At 39.0% G+C, this 20,210-nt stretch overlaps 1 protein-coding gene and 1 long non-coding RNA gene across 5 annotated transcripts; one reads left to right on the top strand and one right to left on the bottom strand.

Moving 5' to 3' along the window:
- Positions 1-1,119: 1,119 nt before the first annotated feature.
- LOC114823940 (uncharacterized) lies at positions 1,120-13,140 on the bottom strand. 4 transcript variants are annotated; one of them, XM_029099872.2, is made up of 4 exons: positions 12,497-12,526; positions 11,919-12,260; positions 10,155-10,273; positions 1,120-1,414 (listed from the first exon to the last, which is right to left on the bottom strand). In XM_029099872.2, the coding sequence occupies exons 2-4, from the start codon at positions 11,974-11,976 to the stop codon at positions 1,301-1,303; spliced, it is 291 nt and encodes a 96-aa protein (XP_028955705.1). In that variant the 5' UTR covers positions 11,977-12,260; positions 12,497-12,526; the 3' UTR covers positions 1,120-1,300. The 4 variants fall into 4 exon arrangements, 2 of the variants coding, with proteins under 2 accessions (XP_028955705.1, XP_028955704.2); XR_011579265.1 differs by lacking the exons at positions 11,919-12,260; positions 12,497-12,526 and adding an exon at positions 12,875-13,140; XR_011579264.1 differs by lacking the exon at positions 11,919-12,260 and having other exon boundaries at positions 12,497-12,534.
- Positions 13,141-13,146: 6 nt separating this feature from the next.
- Positions 13,147-19,288, top strand: LOC139194437 (uncharacterized). Its single transcript, XR_011579266.1, has 2 exons — positions 13,147-14,296; positions 14,468-19,288. It is a non-coding gene; the product is annotated as an uncharacterized lncRNA (long non-coding RNA).
- The last annotated feature ends 922 nt before the right edge of the window (positions 19,289-20,210 follow it).

Here is a 20,210-nt window from a genome sequence, read left to right as displayed (position 1 = left end):
GAATCATAATGAGAAGAATGAGATAGTGTGATATAAGCCATACATCGTGCCACAAGACTTCTCGAGACCCTAGGATTGAGTACAAAGAGACGTATTCCCCCGTAATGGACGTTATACGCTCTGGTACTTTATCTATGAGAATCTTGATACAGAAATCTATACGAAAGCTCCCAAAGGACTTACATTGACTAAATCAAATATTTCTAAACTACGTAATGTCCTCTCAATTAGATTGAGGACTTCACTCAACGGTTGAAATAATCCAAGTTGTAGTGTAACTATTTGAGTGAGTATTTGATTAGTTAGGGATATGTCAATAATACCTTATGCCCATGCGTTTTTTGCTAAAAATTGAAGTACTAAATAAACTTGAAAATAAAGCGAAGAACAATAAACAATTAAAAAGATAAATTCTAACTACTGTAGAATGGAAAGCTAGCTAGATCGATAGAATGCAAAAGTGTGGTTGATGCTTGACGTTTAACAAATGACCTAGAGGGTCCTATTCATACTATTCAAAAATACAATCAACACCGGTTACAATTTCTCCGCTTTGATTGCCTCCATTAGCCTTTGATACAATCTCTATATTTCACTCTGAAGATTTGAACTTGGAAAATTTGTTCCAAAACTCAAAAATAGGCCCAAAACATTAAATGGAAAGAGGATTTAAAAGGCCAACACATTGAACGGGCCAAGGCTAAACCGAAAAACTAACTAAAATCAAACAAAATTCTCCTAATAAAATTGAACTGACTTGACTTTCGCTCAAAATTCATAGTTTTAAAACTGAACTGAATCGAGTAAAACTCTTCGATTCGGTTCTTGGTCATACGGTCAAAGTGAGCCGAACCGGGCTGATCCGAACCTCCTATTACATTCACAAGAATTAGGGGTGGGTGAGCATAAAAATCGAGAAACCAAAAAAACCAAGATGAACCGCATTAAAGAAAAAGGGTAAAAAACCAAGTTGACTAAAAAGAGACAAAACCGCATCATGTGAGCAATACTCATCATCGGGAACGCATGCACTGATTTGCATGATTTGCAAGCGTAACAGGAAATTCCAGTCAACTTGATCAGATAATATGATATCTTTGGCATTACTCTCTTTCTACGTACTGAAAAAATATTTGATATTATTGCTACCAAAGATCAAAAATGTTTATCTGCGTCCCGTTTGTGTCTTCAAATTAACCATTTGAGTTTCCTGACAAAAATAAACAGAATTCTACAGGAACGCGCAGATCTCTCGCCGATTGTGGGGAAAAAGTTCGACGAATGCTGGACTGAATCTCAGTCATTCCACTTCATCTAAATCTCCAAATTGTTCTTTCCAGTTAACTGATGCTTCTTCTGGAGTTCGAAAAGTCCAGACGTGAGACTTGCCTTTCTCCCGAGTTTCCAAAATTTCCTGCATTAAAAAAAAGGCCAGTTTCTAATTGCCTGAAAGAAATATATATCATCGATTGACAAGCGAGACTAAATTTCAGTCATATCCCTCGGTGGCAAATAGATGTAAATTTCTTAAAAGAAAATTTTGCAGATCCTCGAACGGATGGAGGAGAGCCAACCATCTGTTTGCTTCATATTTCACTTAATGGAGGACATGGGCATGGCAAAAATGTTAACAAGCTGATCAGTGCTGGAAATGTACTTTATTGAAAACTTATGTGAAGTGATCAACTATAAACGTTGTGGACCAGTTATCCACCCTTAACGTACAAGAAGCAGGCTAGACAACAATCCACAAGCAGGTACTTAAAACTAATTTGAGTATTAAAAAACAGCTCCTCTTAATCAGTTCATATAGCCGAAAAAGATAATCCCAAAATTTAGAAAACACTGAAGCCCAAAGGAAAGGACTGCAACTTTATCCCATCACTCCATCTCAACTACCCCAATATAGTTTCCAAATATCCTTTTGACACAGCAAACCAAGAATTTTTGCTTTCTAACCACCACCCAACAAGGAAGGAACACTTTAGGGGGGGGGGGGGGGGGGGGGGGGGTCTCTACTTGAAACCAATTCACAAACAAGAATTACAATTAGCTGGAACCATCCAACTCACATTTCCTTCTCTAAACAGTAGGACTCCAGTGCACCAAATAGCCAAATCCTTTTGGTGAAACACCGTCCAGAACAAAGTGATGGTAAATTTCAATTGGCATGGGGAGAAAAATATGCAATCACTCAATAGCTGAAAATTCTGGGGTGAGTTCAGCTGTTGTGATAGTCTAGGGTCAATATTCGACTTCTATGGAGGACCAAGCCACAGTGGCTCGTTTCTTGGCCCCTATTAATTGGTTTAGGTCCACAACACACAAGGAAACTAGTAGTGGTGATTTACTGGCATTGGATTGAATGTTCCTCAGACAGATGGAAATGTTATTTTCATAATCTTTTCAATGAAGGACATGAAAGGAGTGCTTCTTTAGGGGAGTTGAGTAACTCAGAAGAGTGTAGAAACTACTCTTTTTATCGTAGAATCCGGAAGGAAGAAGTGGGTGTAGCTTTGAAGAAGATGAAGCTTAGAAAAGCAGTAGGCCCAGACGATATACCAATCGAAGTGTGGAAAGTTTTGGGAGAGACAGGTATAACATGGCTCACTGACCTTTTCAATAGGATTTTGAAAACGAAGAAGATGCCGAATGAGTGGCGAATGAGCACTTTGGTGCCTATCTACAAGAATAAGGGCGATGTACAAAATTGCATGAACTATAGGGGAATTAAGCTAATGAGTCATACAATGAAGCTCTGGGAGAGAGTCATTGAGCATAGATTGAGGCAAGAGACACGGGTTTCGGACAACCAATTCGGGTTCATGCCAGGGCGCTCAACCATGGAGGCAATCTATCTCTTACGAAGATTGATGGAAAGATATAGAGATGGGAAAAAGGATTTACACATGGTCTTTATAGATTTGGAAAAAGCATATGATAGGGTCCCAAGAGACATTCTTTGGAGGATTTTAGAGAAGAAAGGAGTACGAGTAGCATATATCCAAGCTATACAGGATATGTATGAAGGAGCAAAGACTGCCGTAAGAACTCATGAAGGACAAACCGAAAGCTTTCCCATAACTGTAGGATTACATCAAGGCTCATCCTTAAGTCCTTACCTTTTTGCGTTGGTAATGGATGAGTTAACAGGACATATTCAAGGTGATATTCCTTGGTGTATGCTTTTCGCAGACGATATAGTGTTGATAGATGAAACTCAGGAAGGGGTAAATGCAAAGCTTAACCTTTGGAGAGAAGTGTTGGAATCTAAAGGTCTTCGCCTAAGCCGATCAAAGACAGAATATATGGAGTGCAAGTTCAGTGCAAATGGAGGCCAAAACGAGTTAGGGGTGAGGATCGGAGATCAAGAAATACCAAAGAGCGACCGTTTTCGTTACCTAGGATCTATCTTGCAAAAGAACGGAGAATTAGATGGAGATCTCAACCATAGAATACAAGCTGGATGGATGAAGTGGAAGAGTGCATCCGGCGTATTGTGTGACCGCCGTATGCCACTGAAGCTCAAGGGAAAATTTTATAGGACGGCAATAAGGCCGGCGATGCTGTATGGCACAGAATGTTGGGCGGTGAAGCATCAACACGTACACAAAATGGGTGTAGCGGAGATGAGGATGCTTCGTTGGATGTGTGGGCACACGAGAAAGGATAAGATTAGGAATGAGGATATCCGGGGTAAAGTAGGAGTAGCCGAAATTGAAGGAAAGATGAGAGAAAATCGGTTACGGTGGTTTGGACATGTGCAAAGAAGGCCTACTGACGCTCCGATTAGAAGATGCGACTATGGGACAGAGGTTCAGGGCCGAAGGGGCAGAGGAAGACCTAGGAAAACTTTGGAAGAGACCCTAAGAAAAGACTTAGAGTACTTGGATCTAACGGAGGACATGACACAGGACAGAACACAATGGCGTTCTAAGATTCATATAGCCGATCCCACTCAGTGACTTGGATTTTCCAAGTCTCCAACCGAGAAGTTTTCCTCACTCGGGAAATTAAGGGAACACTACCTCAACCTATATGCTCCACTCACAAAGCTTCAACATACAAGCTTCAACAAAAGAAAATTCAAAGAACTTAGCGAAGAAGGCTTTGGTGTATTTAACACAATACGTTGAAATGAAGGAAAGCTTATTTATTGATATTCCCGATAAGTTACAAATATGTACATATACTTGAGTCAAAATAAACAAACAAGAGGGAGCCTTCACAAAGGTTGCTTAGGAGAAGTCTCAGCAGTCGGTAGAGCCCCAGAAAGAGAAGGCACCGGAGGGGGATCATTCGGAGCCTCGGTACTGGACAAAACCCTAGAAGGAGGAGGCATCAGATATTGATCATTTGGAGCCTCATTACGCGGTACAGCCCCAGAAGACGAAGGCAATAAATGCCTTTGGAACAAACCCACAAATCTCTGATGATCAAGTAAAACCTGACCATCAGATTCCTTCATCTGGTCAAGCTTCCTCTTCATGTTTGTAGCATAGTCATGCGCGAGCCGGTGCAACTGTTTATTCTCATGCTTGAGCCCTCTAATCTCCTGTTTGAGACTCATCACTTCAGCCGCCAATGATTCAACTTGGCGGGTTCGAGCAAATAGGCGTTGGGCCATATTAGACACAGAACCTGCACACTGAACACTGAGAGCCAGAGAATCCTTAACAGACAACTCATCAGACCGTTTGGAAAGTAGTCTGTTATCTTTGGGAGTGAGAAGGTTCCTGGCCACTACCGCAGCGGTCATATCATTCTTCATCACGGAATCCCCAACGGTAAGAGGACCAGTAGGGGAGACGAAGGATGGGCGCCATATGTTGTCTGGAGAAGGCGGGGCTGCCTCTTCAACAAGGTTCAAGTCAAAACGACGGTCGGAGGGGCCAGACATTTTCAAAGGTGTTGAAGAGAGAAGAGGTCGGACAAATCAAGATCTTAGAAGTGCAAGAATGGAGCTTCTACTGGTGGATATTCAAGTGTGCTTTGGAACTTAATGTCAGCCCCTATAAAAATCTGCACTCGACGAAGCTTCAGAAATCGAAGAGGCGCCTGCTCAGAAATCGAAGAGGCGTTTGCTTTCTCAAAAGCTGGGCTGCTCAGAGACCACGAGGGTCGATCTCAGAAATCGAAGAGGTGTTTGCTTTCTCAAAAGCTGGTCTGCTCAAAGACCACAAAGGCCGATCTCAGAAATCGAAGAGGCTTGCTTTCTCAAAAGCTGGGCTGCTCAGAGACCACGAGGGCCGATTTCAGAAATCGAAGAGGCACCTACTTTTCCAGCCTTGTCAGCACCTGTCACACGCACTCAGCTTTGCGGAAATTATGGGCATTCTGTTGAAGATTTCTGGCGAAGTAGAAAGCACATGAATCATACTGTTCAATCACCCACTTCCCACACGCAACAGTAGCTCATGGGTACCACAGATAACTTTGCCAAAGTTCTCTGACAAAGTCGAGACACGTGAAGCTTGCAGCTCCCACTACATCGCTCTGACCAAGAAGGGTAAAAGAATTGCAAAGAAACAACACTAACAAAGTTTAGACACATAAATTTTGAAGGTCTAGCTACCATATTATTACCCACAAGGGTAAAGGAACAGTACCACTGCTGGATAATTGGAAAGTCCCGGTGTGTCAACCTCTGTGCTTCGTGGCAAGGTAGACTAGCAAACATGCCCAACCTTTACTCACATTCGAGAAAACACTCCTAACAAGATTGCTTGCTCCAAATTCGAAGAGGCACCGCCCTCCGAATCTCGAGAGCCAGACTCCCAATATGATTACTTTCTCAAAAATCGAAGAGAGGGTAAAGGAACAGTACCACTGCTGGATAATTGGAAAGTCCCTGTGTGTCAACCTTTGTGCTTCGTGGCAAGGTAGACTAGCAAACATGCCCAACCTTTACTCACATTCGAGAAAACACTCCCAACAAGATTGCTTGCTCCAAAATCGAAGAGGCACCGCCCTCTGAATCTCGAGAGCCAGACTCCCAACATGATTACTTTCTCAAAATCGAAGAGAGGGTAAAGGAACAGTACCACTGCTGGATAATTGGAAAGTCCCTGTGTGTCAACCTCTGTGCTTCGTGGCAAGGTAGACTAGCAAACATGCCCAACCTTTACTCACATTCGAGAAAACACTCCCAACAAGATTGCTTGCTCCAAAATCGAAGAGGCACGGCCCTCCGAATCTCGAGAGCCAGACTCCCAACATGATTACTTTCTCAAAAATTGAAGAGACACCACTCTCCGAATCTCGAAGCCAGACCCCCAGCAGGATTGCTTTCTCAAAAATCGAAGAGGCATCGTTCTCCGAATCTCGAGAGCCAGACCCCCGACAGGTCTGTAATCTTCACACGCAACATCAGCTTTCCAGATACCACAAACCACTTTTTCAAAGTGCTATGACAGAGTTAAAACATGTGAAGCTGGCAGCTCCCACTACCGTGCTATAACCAAGCAGGGTAAAGGAATAGCATTATTACTTGATGTTAGGGAGACTCCTATATATGTCGACTTCCATCCCTAACGGACAGGCAGACCTGCAAAAATGCTCAACCCTTTCTCTTATCTGAGAGGGCACTCCCAACAAAGCCTTTCGAAATATTCAGCTTTCTTTCCCCCCGATAATACCTCTGTAAACAAGCTATAGTAGAGCAAGAATATCTCATATCATCAGGGTTAAAAGCAAGAGTATCCCATATCATGCTTTTTCCCTGTCTTTTCCTTTGGCCTTGTTCTTACCTGCAAGACAAGGAGAAAGAGAGCAATCAGTCAGCACTTGGAATCAAGCTTCCAGCCAGGAACTGACTGCCTGGAACCCCTTACCTGATTACTTACCTGGCATTGCTCTCGAGTACTCATCTTCAACATCTTATGCTTCCAGGGAAGATACCGCATCTGCCTGAGGAACAGATAGGGCAAGTGAGAAGGATACAAGGAAGCATGTGGAGACAAGCGTAACAGCACACGTGCCGATACATCCACTACTCTATCAAAAGCAAAAGTATCCCATATCAGCAGGGTCGAACGTACTCTAGATTTGATGGACTTGTTTTGACCCTCAAATTCTTCAGTCGGCCTTATACTCTGGAGGAAACCAGAAAACCCTCCAGCCCAGTTCAAGAATAAGCCTGTGGAAAGTTACTTCTTCAAAAGCAAAAGTATCCCATATCATCTCTCCTCATTTTTCTTCTCTTTATCCTTCATGCTGCCTGCAAGATAGGGAGAATGTGAACAATCAGCCGGAGCTCTGATTGCTTACCTTGTCTGTCACCTCTTTCAGCAGATCCCCCAGCTCGGCGACTTGGGGGACTCCTACTACATGGTTTGTATCTCGCTTGACCAAGCATGAAACTACAAGTAAGCTTCAAGTGAAATTGATACATTACCTTGTGCATCTCCACCAGTTACAGATACCACCCCTGGATGGAGGAAGAGTACTTCCAGAGAAGATGCCACATCTACCTATGAGACAGATAAGGCAAGTCAAGACGATACCACACTCCGGTACTTAGAAGTTTCGTGGCTACGAGATCATTCTCCCACAATATTTCCTAATGTCATTTGTACTAAATCATTCACTTGTACTCACTCAAGGAGAGCTTGAACCTATGTACTTGTGTAAACCCTTCACAATTAATGAGAACTCCTCTATTCCGTGGACGTAGCCAATCTGGGTGAACCACGTACATCTTGTGTTTGCTTTCCTATCTCTATCCATTTATATACTTATCCACACTAATGACCGGAGCAATCTAGCGAATATCACAAAAAGTGACCGTTTTCGCTACCTAGGATCTATCTTGCAAGAGAACGGAGAATTAGATGGAGATCTCAACCATAGAATACAAGCTGGATGGATGAAGTGTAAGAGTGCATCCGGCGTGTTGTGTGACCGTCGTAGGCCACTGAAGCTCAAGGAAAATTTTATAGGACGGCAATAAGGCCAGCGATGTTGTATGGCACAGAATGTTGGGCGGTGAAGCATCAACGTACACAAAATGGGTGTAGCGGAGATGAGGATGCTTCGTGGGATGTATGGGCACACGAGAAAGGATAAGATTGGGAATTAGGATATCCGAGGTAAAGTAGGAGTAGACAAAATTGAAGGAAATATGAGAGAAAATCGGTTCCGGTGGTTTGGACATGTGCAAAGAAGGTCTACTGACGCTCCGGTTCGAAAATGTGACTACGGGACAGAGGTTCGGGGCCGAAGGAGTAGAGGAAGACCTAGGAAAACTTTGGAAGAGACTCTAAGAAAAGACTTGAGTACTTGGATCTAACGGAGGACATGACACAAATGAGCGCAATGGCGTTCTAGGATTCATATAGCCGACCCCACTTAGTGGGAAAAGGCTTTGTTGTTGTTGTTGTTGTTGTTGTGGATTGAATGTTCCTCGTAGTCTAACCAACTTCAAGAACCCACAAGTCCTGCTTCATACCTTGCAATACTCGAATCTATAAAACGCTTAATTTAAAGAGTGTAATAGCCAATGTCAAGTGCTATTAAGAGCTGATTCATTTGTCTAAGAAGGACTTAATTCTATCAGTCTTCTATTATTTAATGAGTCTTTCAGTTTAAGGTATTCTTTATAAAGAGACTGTACAAAATAAGATGAACAAGTCCCACTCAACCCAAACCGAGATCAAATATCAAAGAGAAGAACAGTCTAGAAGAATCACACTAAGGGTAATATCATTCAATGTTTTAGACCTAGAAGCCCACAAGGAAGAAAAAAAAAATGATTGTCCTAAGGTGAAGCCACAGTGTCTTCTTTATTCTAAAACATTCCCTATTTATACTTCACCAAACCACCAAAAAGAAAAGCCAAAAAAGCACCAAAAAAGCACAGTTTCACAAGGTGATCAATATCTTGTTAAAACCATTAACCAAAAAGAAATTGCAGAGCAAAGAGTAAAAGTTTCTTGGAATCACCCTATCCACCCCAAAGGAAGAAGCACAATGTACCAAATTTGAGTCGCAATGGAAAAAATGTAAGATGTGATCCGAATATTCACCATTAAAGCTGTATTGTATACACCAATGAAGAAACAATGAAGTGCAGGGCTTTATTTTTTTGAAACAAATCCAAGGTTTTAAGTTTTTCATGAAATCAACCAAGCAAGAATGTGAACTTTGGTAATCTTATAAGGACAAAGGGCATGAAGGAAAGGAATATCAAGGTAAGAAAGACAACATTGCTAATGCACAACACACTGATGAGAAAACTCATTAAACTCCCTCTTACTTATTTTGTTTACTTTCCGATAAGTCTTTTAGGATTTTAATGAGCCATTTAAAATTTCTAGCCGCCATTGAGAATTCTATTTCCCTGTAACTAAGGCTATTCCTTATAAAGCAAAATCAATATGGTTTAATGAAAAAGTATGTCATGTTAAAGGCTAGCTACACCTCCTCCTTTACTTTCTTCTCTCTGTCCTCCCTATTATTTTCTATTTTTTCAATTTCTTTAAAATCACATTGACCCTAAACTTTCTTGCTTTAAATCATATCTATTACTTAGTCCACCATAATTATCGGCAACACCCACCTTACATTGTCCTACATCATCTAGACAAACAAACACTTAGTAATCCAATGAGTATGCTAGAAGTGTATTGTTTAGTTTTAGATAGTAACTTATGCAGATGGTAAGGCTTTATATGAGGATAGCAAACACCTCAAAAATCCTTGAAACTACAACCTGGGATGAATGTATAGCTACATGCACAGAGATTTAGCAGCAGTTACCTACTAGTCAGATGATCAATTAAAACTACTATAGTGGCATTGGCATGAAGCCAAAATTGAAGGGAAAGAACAATTTATACAATAAAGTGAGACCAGTTTCAACAATGTGTCCATGTCTATGTTCTCCTACTCCATTTTGTTGTTGTGAGTGCTTGAGATTTTCTACGCAGGATGTCACACCATCAGTCCTAAGTATTTAGATTTTGGTAGACATCAACTTCTCAAAATAGGCCTTAAATTAGGGGAAACCCCAATAAAGCAATCTGATTTATAAGCCAAAGGAAAATATCGAAGTGCATGTTGTACAATTACCAATGGAAAGACACAGAAATGAAGCGGAATACATTAACGCACGGAAAAAGGATGGAAATATATAGCCAAACTCAAAGTCAAACCTGCACTTCAGATGACCGCTTCGTCTTCAAAACCAAGCAATCAACCAGAGAAGTCCATTTCCCAGAACAGTTATCAAGTGACCCAAGTCTATAATACTGCTGCATCTGATGCACCGGAGCTGCCAAACACGAGTACCCATCAGATTAAATGCAAGAGATAAAAATAAACAAAACAACCCCAAAATAGGATGAGTAATACAGCAAACATCTAGAACAAACAAAATGTTGATATCAGAAACAATTAGCAATAAGATTTAAAGATGTTTGAAGCTTCACTGACACAAAGAATCATCCACAAAATTTAATTGTCAAAAATAAAAAAAAAACAATAGACCCACCAAGAATTTGCTTTTATAAGCTTGTAAGACTATCAAGTTTGAAGCTTTTTTAAGTGGGCAGCAATGAAATTGCCAGAAATTACCAAACTTCATTTGTGGGCAGGAATTAAATTGGCAGTAAAACCATTTCACCAGAAATTCAATAAAACCAAGTTGAAATCGACCATATATAAAACATTTTATGAACAATTATGCAAAATCCATGTTTCTGTTGAATTAAAATTAAGTTACAAGAGCCGAAAAGTACACAAATTTGAAGGAAATCGTAGCAAAAGCGAGCCGTACAATTGTGAAATTAATTCGACCGAAATGAAAGAGGAAGAGAATGCAAAGGAGGAGGAGGAGCGTACAATAGCAAAACCAGAGGGCGTCGAAGTAGGTGGCGCACGACAATCGACGCTTTGGCGGGGAAGGTGTTTCTTCCATTGAAGACATAACTGGCTGTCTCGATTGAGGGATTACGAGGGCGCGCTCAACTGATCCCGACGCTCTCACACTTAAACAAGACAACGACCAGATCGGCCTCTTGTTTTTGCAGTTTTGTTCTTTTTATCCCGGGGAAACATTTCTGAGTGGCTTTGAATAAGTGAACAAAGCGGCCAACTTTGTCGCGACGTATTACGGATCGGAGATGAGCGAATCAGTATAATAGATCAATAGACCTTTACATTCGTTAGCGATTTTGAATAAGGAAGGACTATCATGTCCTCCTCCTTTACCCAAATGATTTAGCCTCAACTAAACATGTTGATATACTACTTGCTTCCCTAATTGATTACGAATGTGCAGCGATAATAATTCTATGAAAGTCAACTACATTTTACACCTACCAGGTTTAGAGTGATTTTTAAAATAGACCACGTAATTTCCTACTCTCCCAAAAACCCCCCAAAGGGGTGAGGACCATTACACCCAAAAACTTCTCTCATGTCCCTCATCCACCAAATTTATTGATAACAAATAAAAATAAATGAAAAAGATATCAGCAAGGGGACTATGCTAATACCCACAAAGACAAAAAAAAGGATCAACGAAAACGATAATAAAGACAAAACAAAATGTCACGAGTATGAGCAGAGGCTACAAAATCTGGAATCATAAACCATAGTAATTTGCACAACTAATTGCCCCAAACGAATCTAAAGCATCTACAACCTGATTTCCTTCTCTATAAAATGTGTGTACACATAAATCGCATTTGACGAAGTTGCCAAAGACAATTATTCCAATCCACCGTAACAAACCACGAACCACTTTAGGAGCCTTAAAAAAGATAGTGAATAACCAACTTGGAGTCTATTTCAATCCATAAATGTTTCCAATCTCCGACCTAAGCTATACGCATAGCCTCAATGAAAGTAGGAATTTATGTAGCAACTGAACTTTTGAATTTTTTTGTTTGATACAAAAGCACCAAGTACCCTACCTTTCAATGAGCGAAAAAATCCCCCAAAATCCAACACGTTCATTGGCACAAGATCCATTGATGTTAACCTTGAGCCACCCAACCATTAGCAACCTCCAGATGACTAGAATAAAGGATGGAGCCACAATAGAAACAGCGAGATACCCATATTGAGAAAATAGGCAACACTAAAGAGGATGAGCTACCACTTGAAAAACACACTAGAGCCAAGTCACGAAACCGAGTAGCTAGCCACGCATAATCCAAGAAAGCAGACTTGCCCTCAAACCGAATTTGATTGCAAAGAAACCAAAGTCCCCAATAAAAGTACAAGCCACTATAATCCAAAGTTTTCAAGTAGAACTAGGAAAATATGTAAGAAAAAGTTTCAGAAATGATATTGATTGAACCACTAAAGCTATAACAACCAAGACCAAATACCAACAGTTTAAGAACGTTCCAAAAAAAATGTGAGATAGAGACTCAACAGTTGAATTACAAAATGAGCAACGAGAAACTATCGAAACTCCCATAAGTTGAGGCACTGTATTAGTAAGGAGCCAACCATGTAAAAACTTTCCAAAATAGTTAGGCTTTACCTTGGTTGAATATGATGAGACCTTTTTCCCAAAGGCACTTGGATATTAAAGTTAAGCAAGTGAGAATAAGCCTTTTTAGCTATAAGAATACCAGAGAGAGATTCACACCAACATAAAGAATCGGAAGATGTCTGAAACGTTATAGGAGTAGCTATAATTAAAGCAACAACTTTAGGAAAAAAATTAATGAAATCTGGCGGCAATTCAATGAGAACCACATATAAAGTCTCTCACTCGTGCTTTGATTGTATAAGCAAGAGCATGAGAGGTGTTAAGATAGGAAATCAAAAGACTGCCTAACCAATTATTAGATCAAAAAGAAACTTGAGAACCATCACCTACAATCCAAATTGAATGTGAAGAAATTATAGGGAGAACCTTTTTAAAACCCAGCCACACCAATCCAGTTCGAATATGTCACGATGTGATCTTGTATAGAGACCGGATCATCCAATACATGAAACCCACACAAACTGATGCCAAAGATTGATGAAACTTTTTGAATTTCACAATAGAGTGAAAAATTTTAGTATTCCTATTCCCTAGAGATAACCAAAGAACTCAAGATTTATCCTTCAAATGCGTTTTTTGTAACCGAAGAACCTCATGTACAAGCCCTCGGGCTTGCATTTCTCGTGCAACTCTTGTTGACATGTGGCTCGATATAAATCTTGGTCAATTACTTTGTATTGGTTATCCTTGTTTTTCTCTCCATCACAAACTTGTTTATGGCTTTACGTATTAGAAGGCAAACCATTTGTTTTGTAATAAAAGGAGCTCATGTAGAAATAATTTGTGTGAGCCAATTTGTGAGATTCTTCTTTGTACAATTGTTATCTCAATCAATTAATAAATTGAGAGTTATTTCTTTCATTTTATTTGTTCCATTTGGTGCTCAAGCACAACAATTGGTATCAGAGCCACTAAGCTCATCCATATCAAAGTTTGTATTTGAAATCTACTTAACAAAGATGGATGATCAATCGGGATCCGGAGGCGCACATCCTTTGCCAGAAACACACGCTTCGCGTTTGGCAAAAACGACAATCCAAAATGCAAAGTTTGAAGTTGAAACGTTCAATGGAACAAATAACTTTGGTATGTGGAATGTGAGGTTAAAGATGTGTTGGCTCAACAAGATTTGGATCTGACGTTAGAAGATAAGTTGGAGGATATGGAAGAAGTTGAGTGGAACAAGTTAAATCGAATGGCTTTGCTCTACAATTCACTGTTGGAACTTGTGATTTTGTGGGACTCCCAGTCCCACATCACCCATTTCCCTAATTTAAGTCCTCTTTATACGTGTGTTCTCACACTTATGGTTTGAAAAGAATTGGGCCAAAACCATGGACCTTAGGCCTTAGACTTGAAGGGTGTGGGTGTATATATTAAATGTCAAATATGGGTCTTGGGCATTGGGGCTCTTGGGCTCGGATGGACGAAAAACAAAAGTTACGTTTTTTATTTTTGGGATTCAATTTTTCTAAAATGATAAAACTGATTGAACAATTATGTCCATTTTATAACTGATAAGAATGAACGGTTACATTTGTTCAAGTTATGTCATTATATATATGGCAATAAGATCAGAAACTTAACAATTAATTTCCAACGTTTCCTTTTTCATCTTACACAGAGAAACGCACAACCAATTCACCAAGAATCCAAGTTCGAGTGCAAGAACTTGGATTAGATAGTTGTATCCTGCAAGATAGACGTCCATTGAACTATTGCATGGGTGTAGGGGCGAATTTCTGTCTTAGGTGATTGCATTTGCAAGCCTCTATCTTCAAAAAACAAGTCAGTGATTTGTGATTTTATATGCAATTTACTTAAGTGTTTATATTTTGATATTTATTGTATCTGTTGTTAAATTTTTCATTCGAAATAAACTGTGCAAATTATATATATTGTATAAGTGACATTTGATTGGTTTCTAACATTCGCTTATGTCTTGCAAAACCTCAAAAGTATTTTGTCATGCGAGAAACGTCAGCTAAGTCGCTATGGCAAAAATTGGAGGACAAGTACATGACAAAGAGCAACGAAAATCGCCTCCATTTGAAAAAGCAGTTATACCAATTCCAATACCAAGAAGGTATGAAAATGATTACACACCTCGATTCATTTAACAAATTAATCGTTGATTTGTTAAATTTAGATGAAGATGTCAAGGATGAAGATAAAGCCTTGATTTTGTTAAATTCATTACCTGAGGCGTATGATCATTTAGCTACTACTTTAATTTATGGTAAAGACACCATAAATTTTGAAGATGTGTCTAATGCATTGATGAACCATGAAGTTAGACATAAAGATAAGCAAGTCCAGAATACAACATCAGATGCTTTGTTTGTTAGAGGCAAAATGAATGAAAGATGGAGATTCAATAACAAAAGAAGATCTCAGTCTCGACCATGAGGTAATTCACAAAATAGAAAATTATTAGACAAAGATGAATGTGCATTTTGTCATACAAAGGGACATTGGATAAAGGATTGCTTTAAGTTGCAGAAGAATAACAGAAACACCAATGCTAATATTACACTTAGTGATGATGAATCTGATTATGCTTTGGCTGTTACTTCTACTTGTGATTCTGATGTGTGGATTTTGGATTCTGGTTGTTTTCATCATATGTGTCCAAATCGAGATTGGTTTACCAATCTAGAAGTTGTAAAAGCGGGAACTGTTATTATGCATGTGATAAAAAGGGAGTAGGAACAATTTAAGTTGAAACACCATGATGGCATCGTTAGAGAATTGTCTAATGTGTGGTGGAAAGTAATGGGCTTAATGTAAATATGTCAGATGGTGTTCTAAAAGTTATTAAAGGTGCTTTGGTTATGATGAAGGGAATCCGAAAGCAGAATATATATTTCATGCAGGGGAAAACAGTTTTAGGTGGTGCAGCCACAATTTCTGAAAAACTAGATACTGACACACCAAGTTATGGCATATGAGACTTGGACATGTTGGTGAAAAAGCTTTTCAAGCCCTTGTGAAACAGGTACTGCTGAAAGGAGCCAAAACTTGCAAACTCGACTTCTACGAGCATTGTGTCTTGGGTAAGCAAACCAAAGTTAAATTTGGTACTGTTGTGCATCAAACTAAAGGAATCCTAGATTATGTGCATTCAGATGTTTAGGTTCCTACCAAGATTGCATCATTGAGTGGTAAGCATTGGTTTGTAACTTTTGTTGATAACTACTCTAGAAGAGCTTGGGTTTATACAATGAAACACAAAGATGAGGTGTTAAATATTTTCTTAAACTGGAAGAAAATGGTTGAAAACCAAACTGGTAAGAAAATTAAAGTTTTGAGGTCAGATAATGGTGGTGAATACACCTCTAATCCATTTTTCAAAGTTTGTACAGAAAAATGTATAATAAGGTATTTCACTGTTCGTGGTACTTCTCAACAAAATGGAGTTGCTGAAAGGTTGAACAGAACGTTACTCGAAAATGTTAGATGTATGTTGGCTCAATTTGGTTTAAGTAAGGCATTTTGGGCATAGGCAATTACATATGCTTGTCACATTATCAATCGTTTACCTTCGTCTGCAATTGAAGGTAAAACACCTATTGAGAGGTGGACTGGAAAACAAGCTTCTGATTATGATTTTCTTCATATTTTTGGTTGTCCAGTTTATTTCCATGTGACTCAAAGTAAGCTTGATCCAAGAGCCAAGAAGGCTATTTTTGTGGGCTTTAACAACGGTGTCAAAGGTTACCGTTTGTGGTGTCCAGATTTGAAGAAACTTGTAATCAGCAGAGATATGACTTTTGACGAAACTTCTATGTTACAAAGCAACTCAAAGACAAGCATTGATACAACTCAAGTTCCTATGAGAAGTTTTCAAGAGGTGGAGTTTGAAAAGATTGCTACCAATACTCCATTACATGTTTTGACTGAACAAGAAGTAAATGAAGGTTAAGAAGATGAAGACGCCTTTTCCCAGGATGAAGAAGAGGCTCATACCCAACAGCCTCCAGTTATAGAGTGCATTGCTACAAGCAAAGGCAAGAGAAACACAAAGAAACCAGCAAGATATAGTGATTATGTTACTTATGCTCTTCTTATTATTAATACAGAAATCCCAGAAAGTTACAAGGAAGCTATGAACAGCTCTGAAAATACAGAGGGGTAAGGCTATGGATGAAGAAATGAATTCTCTTGTGAAGAACAACATTTAGGAGTTAGTTCAATTGCCTTCCAGCAAGAGAGCTATTGGCTGCAAATAGGTGTATACTAAAAAAGAAGGTCATCCAGAAGAAAACAATGTAAGATTCAAAGCACGAGTTGTAGCAAAAGGATATGCACAAAAGGAAGGTATTGATTATAATGAAGTACTTTCTCCTGTTGTGAATCATTCATCTATTCGTATTATGTTAGCCTTTGTTGCACAATTTGATCCTAAACTAGTGCAACTTGATGTTAAGACAGCTTTCTTACATGGAGATCTTGATGAAGAAATTTACATGTCTCAACCTGATGGGTATCAGGTAACTAGAAAAGAGAAATGGGTTTGTAAATGATGCGAAAATAACTTAACACACAAATTAAACCCTCTTGTTGTCAATTGTAGTAAAGAATGTAAGTAGGGATCGTTCTAGGCCAGGGATTAGGAAGGATTGCTAAAACACTTGAAACTGACTTAAATATGTGAAAACAAACTTAAAAGTATGAAATTAAACTTACAAGACTCAAAACAAAGTCACAAGACTCAAAACAGAATATAAAGACTCAAAACTGCCTAAAAACAACTCTAAGGCAGTTTCTGCCACTAACACAAAGTTTGGACGAAAATTGATTTTATCTTAACTCAAAACACTTAAAAACACAACTAGGACAGATTCTAACTAATTAGACACTCTAAAGTAAAGGGGAATTTGGTTTTGGATGAATTTAAGTAAAAACAAGTAACTAAAGACTTAAAACAAATTTTGGACGAATTTGGTGATTTTAATGGATGATGGGCAAGCTAGAAGGTCTTTCTCAACACATGACACACTTGCATATAAAACGATTTCCAGTTGCTTTTCAATAAATCGTGAACCTCAACACCCCAAATTAATTAGGTACGCTTAAATTAATCCTCAGATTTTCCTAATTTCATTGAATTGGATGATTGCATACAACAACCCAAAGCATTCCCCACAAGTTCCCTACATGAATTGCATAATAGAGATACAAGCAAGAATCATTAAGTTCTATGAAAATCATAAGCATTGACGAAACACTTGTAACTATGAATTGCATGAAACTTATGCCAAGAATTTACTTAACATGGTTGTGACGAACAACCTTTACTACTTGTGAATATAAGTTCATAACGATTAGGTGAAACTCCCTTATATCCTAGCATCATATTTATGCATGGAAATTAAGTGTGCACTCTCAACCAACATACATAAATCAGTTTTAATTCAAATGGATAAGTAAATTGAATTCACAACTTATGAATCACAACTGAAAGTAATCAAATCATATTGCAAGCATGAACAAAGTTTCAAATTCCCCCCTAGCTAAGGGGGGTTTAGTTTCTCATACTTACAAAGCAAAGATAAACAAATTTAGACATTGAAAACAAAAGAAAGAAAACACCTAAATGCTCCAACGATCCAAGTTGGACAGCAAGCACATCCAAGCACTTTCCTTTCCTTCCTTTGCTACAGCACAAGGTGTTGGTGAGTGTTTGAAGGTTTGTTTGTATGGAGGAATGGATGTGAGGATGAATGGAAGTGTTTGGATGAAAGTTGTATCGAAATAGGGATGAATTCTCTAGCAAAAACTGAATGTAATGGCTGCCACATACACTTCCTTTTATAGAGGAAGTGCATGGCATGGAGGGATAGATGGTTGTGTTAGCAATGATTCAAAGGTGAAAGTGAAGTAATGATGCAAAGCATGGGGGGGTGAAATGGAGTGGTGTTGCAGCTATGAATGCAAGTGGGGAACATGAATGATTGTGCACATGGTAGATAAAGGAAATGGAGGTGGAATGGTGCAGAAATGAGTCATAGGTGCAGGTGGATTCATGATGCATGGCATGGGCAAGGAAAGTGGAGGAGTGGTGCATCAATGAGTGCATGTAGTAGAGGTGAAAGTAAATGAAATCTGATGGGTGAAGGGGACAAGGGATGCGCACCACTTGAGTGTAATGATTAAATGTAATGGTGCATGAAAACAGAAATAATGAAGGGGACAAGGGTGAGTGTTGTGGTAATGAGTGAATGTAGTGGTGTATTTTTTGCCCATGCCATGCCTTTCCTTTGCCCATGTGTGTGTGTTTCCTTTGCCCATTTGCACACACATGTTCCTCATCATTTCAACCACAAAACAAACACATTTTCTGCCCTCCAACCTGTCCATGCCAAGTTGTCCATGTGTGCTTTTCTCTTTGCCCATGTGTGTGTGTTTCCTTTGCCCATTTGCACACACATATGCTGAATTCTAATCTTCCCAAAACGTCCATCCTCATGTCTCCAAGTGCATGCAATCCATTTCAGCCCAAAATTGCTCCAAATTGCACTTTTCTTGCCAACTTTGTTATTAGGACCTACAAACATACGAAAATGATTTAAAACACTCTTATAAGCAATAACTAACTAAGTAAGTGCAAGAAAACATGTTAACTAAGTCACATAAATATGCTCCTATCAGTAAATTGAATAAGTCTTTGTGTGGATTGAAGCAATCTCCAAGACGGTGGTATTTGAAGTTTGACGAATTCATGAGAGGTCAACACTATTTAAGAAGTCAATATGATCATTGCGTTTATTTCAAAAAGTTGCAAGATGGGTCTTTCATTTATTTATTATTGTATGTTGATGATATATTAATTACATCGAAGAATGTTAAGGATATTGAAAAGTTGAAAGCACAAATGAAGAACAAGTTTGAGATGAAACATCTTGGTGAAGTGAAAAAGGTACTCGGTATGGAAATTACTCGTAACCGAGAAAAATGCTTGGTGTATCTTACACAAAAGCAATATTTGTGTAAATTGCTTCAATGTTTTGGTATTAATGATGCCACCAATCCTATATTGCTCATGCCGTTGGTTTGGTTAGTCGCTACATGCCCAATCCAAGAAAAGAACATTGGCAAGTAGCTAAGTGGATTCTAAGATACCTACATGGGACTAGAGATGTCAGCTTATGTTTTCAGCGAAGTGATAATAGTTTTGAGAATTTTGTGGTTGGATATGTTGATTCTGACTATGATGGAGATTTGGATAAAAGAAGATCGACTACTGGCTACTTATTTACCATGGCCAAAGGGCCAGTTAGTTAAAGGTCCACACTACAATCCACAGTCGCTTTGTCAACAACGGAGGCCGAATATATGGCTATTGCAGAAGCTGTAAATGAGACCATTTGGATACATGGACTGATAAAGAATCTAGGAATTTATTAAAAGCAGCTACATTGTGATAGTCAAAGTGCTATTCACTTGTCAAAATACCAAGTTTATCATTCGAGGACAAAGCATATCAATGTTCAGTTTCATTTTATTAGTGAGATTTTGTCCAAAAGAAAGATTATTCTTCAGAAAGTTCCAACTGCGGACAACCCAGCTGATATATTAACTAAAGCGCTCGGACCTGCCAAGTTTGAGCATTGTTTGAACATAGCTCATATATGTGCCTGAATATGTTTGTGATTACGAATCTCGCCAAGGTAGAGATTGTAGACATGTGGCTCGATAT

This window comes from Malus domestica, chromosome 03 (assembly GCF_042453785.1).
Source record: "Malus domestica chromosome 03, GDT2T_hap1".
NCBI classification, from domain to species: domain Eukaryota; kingdom Viridiplantae; phylum Streptophyta; class Magnoliopsida; order Rosales; family Rosaceae; genus Malus; species Malus domestica.
Note: the sequence above shows the minus strand (reverse complement) of the source record. Positions and strands in the feature narration are given on the sequence as shown.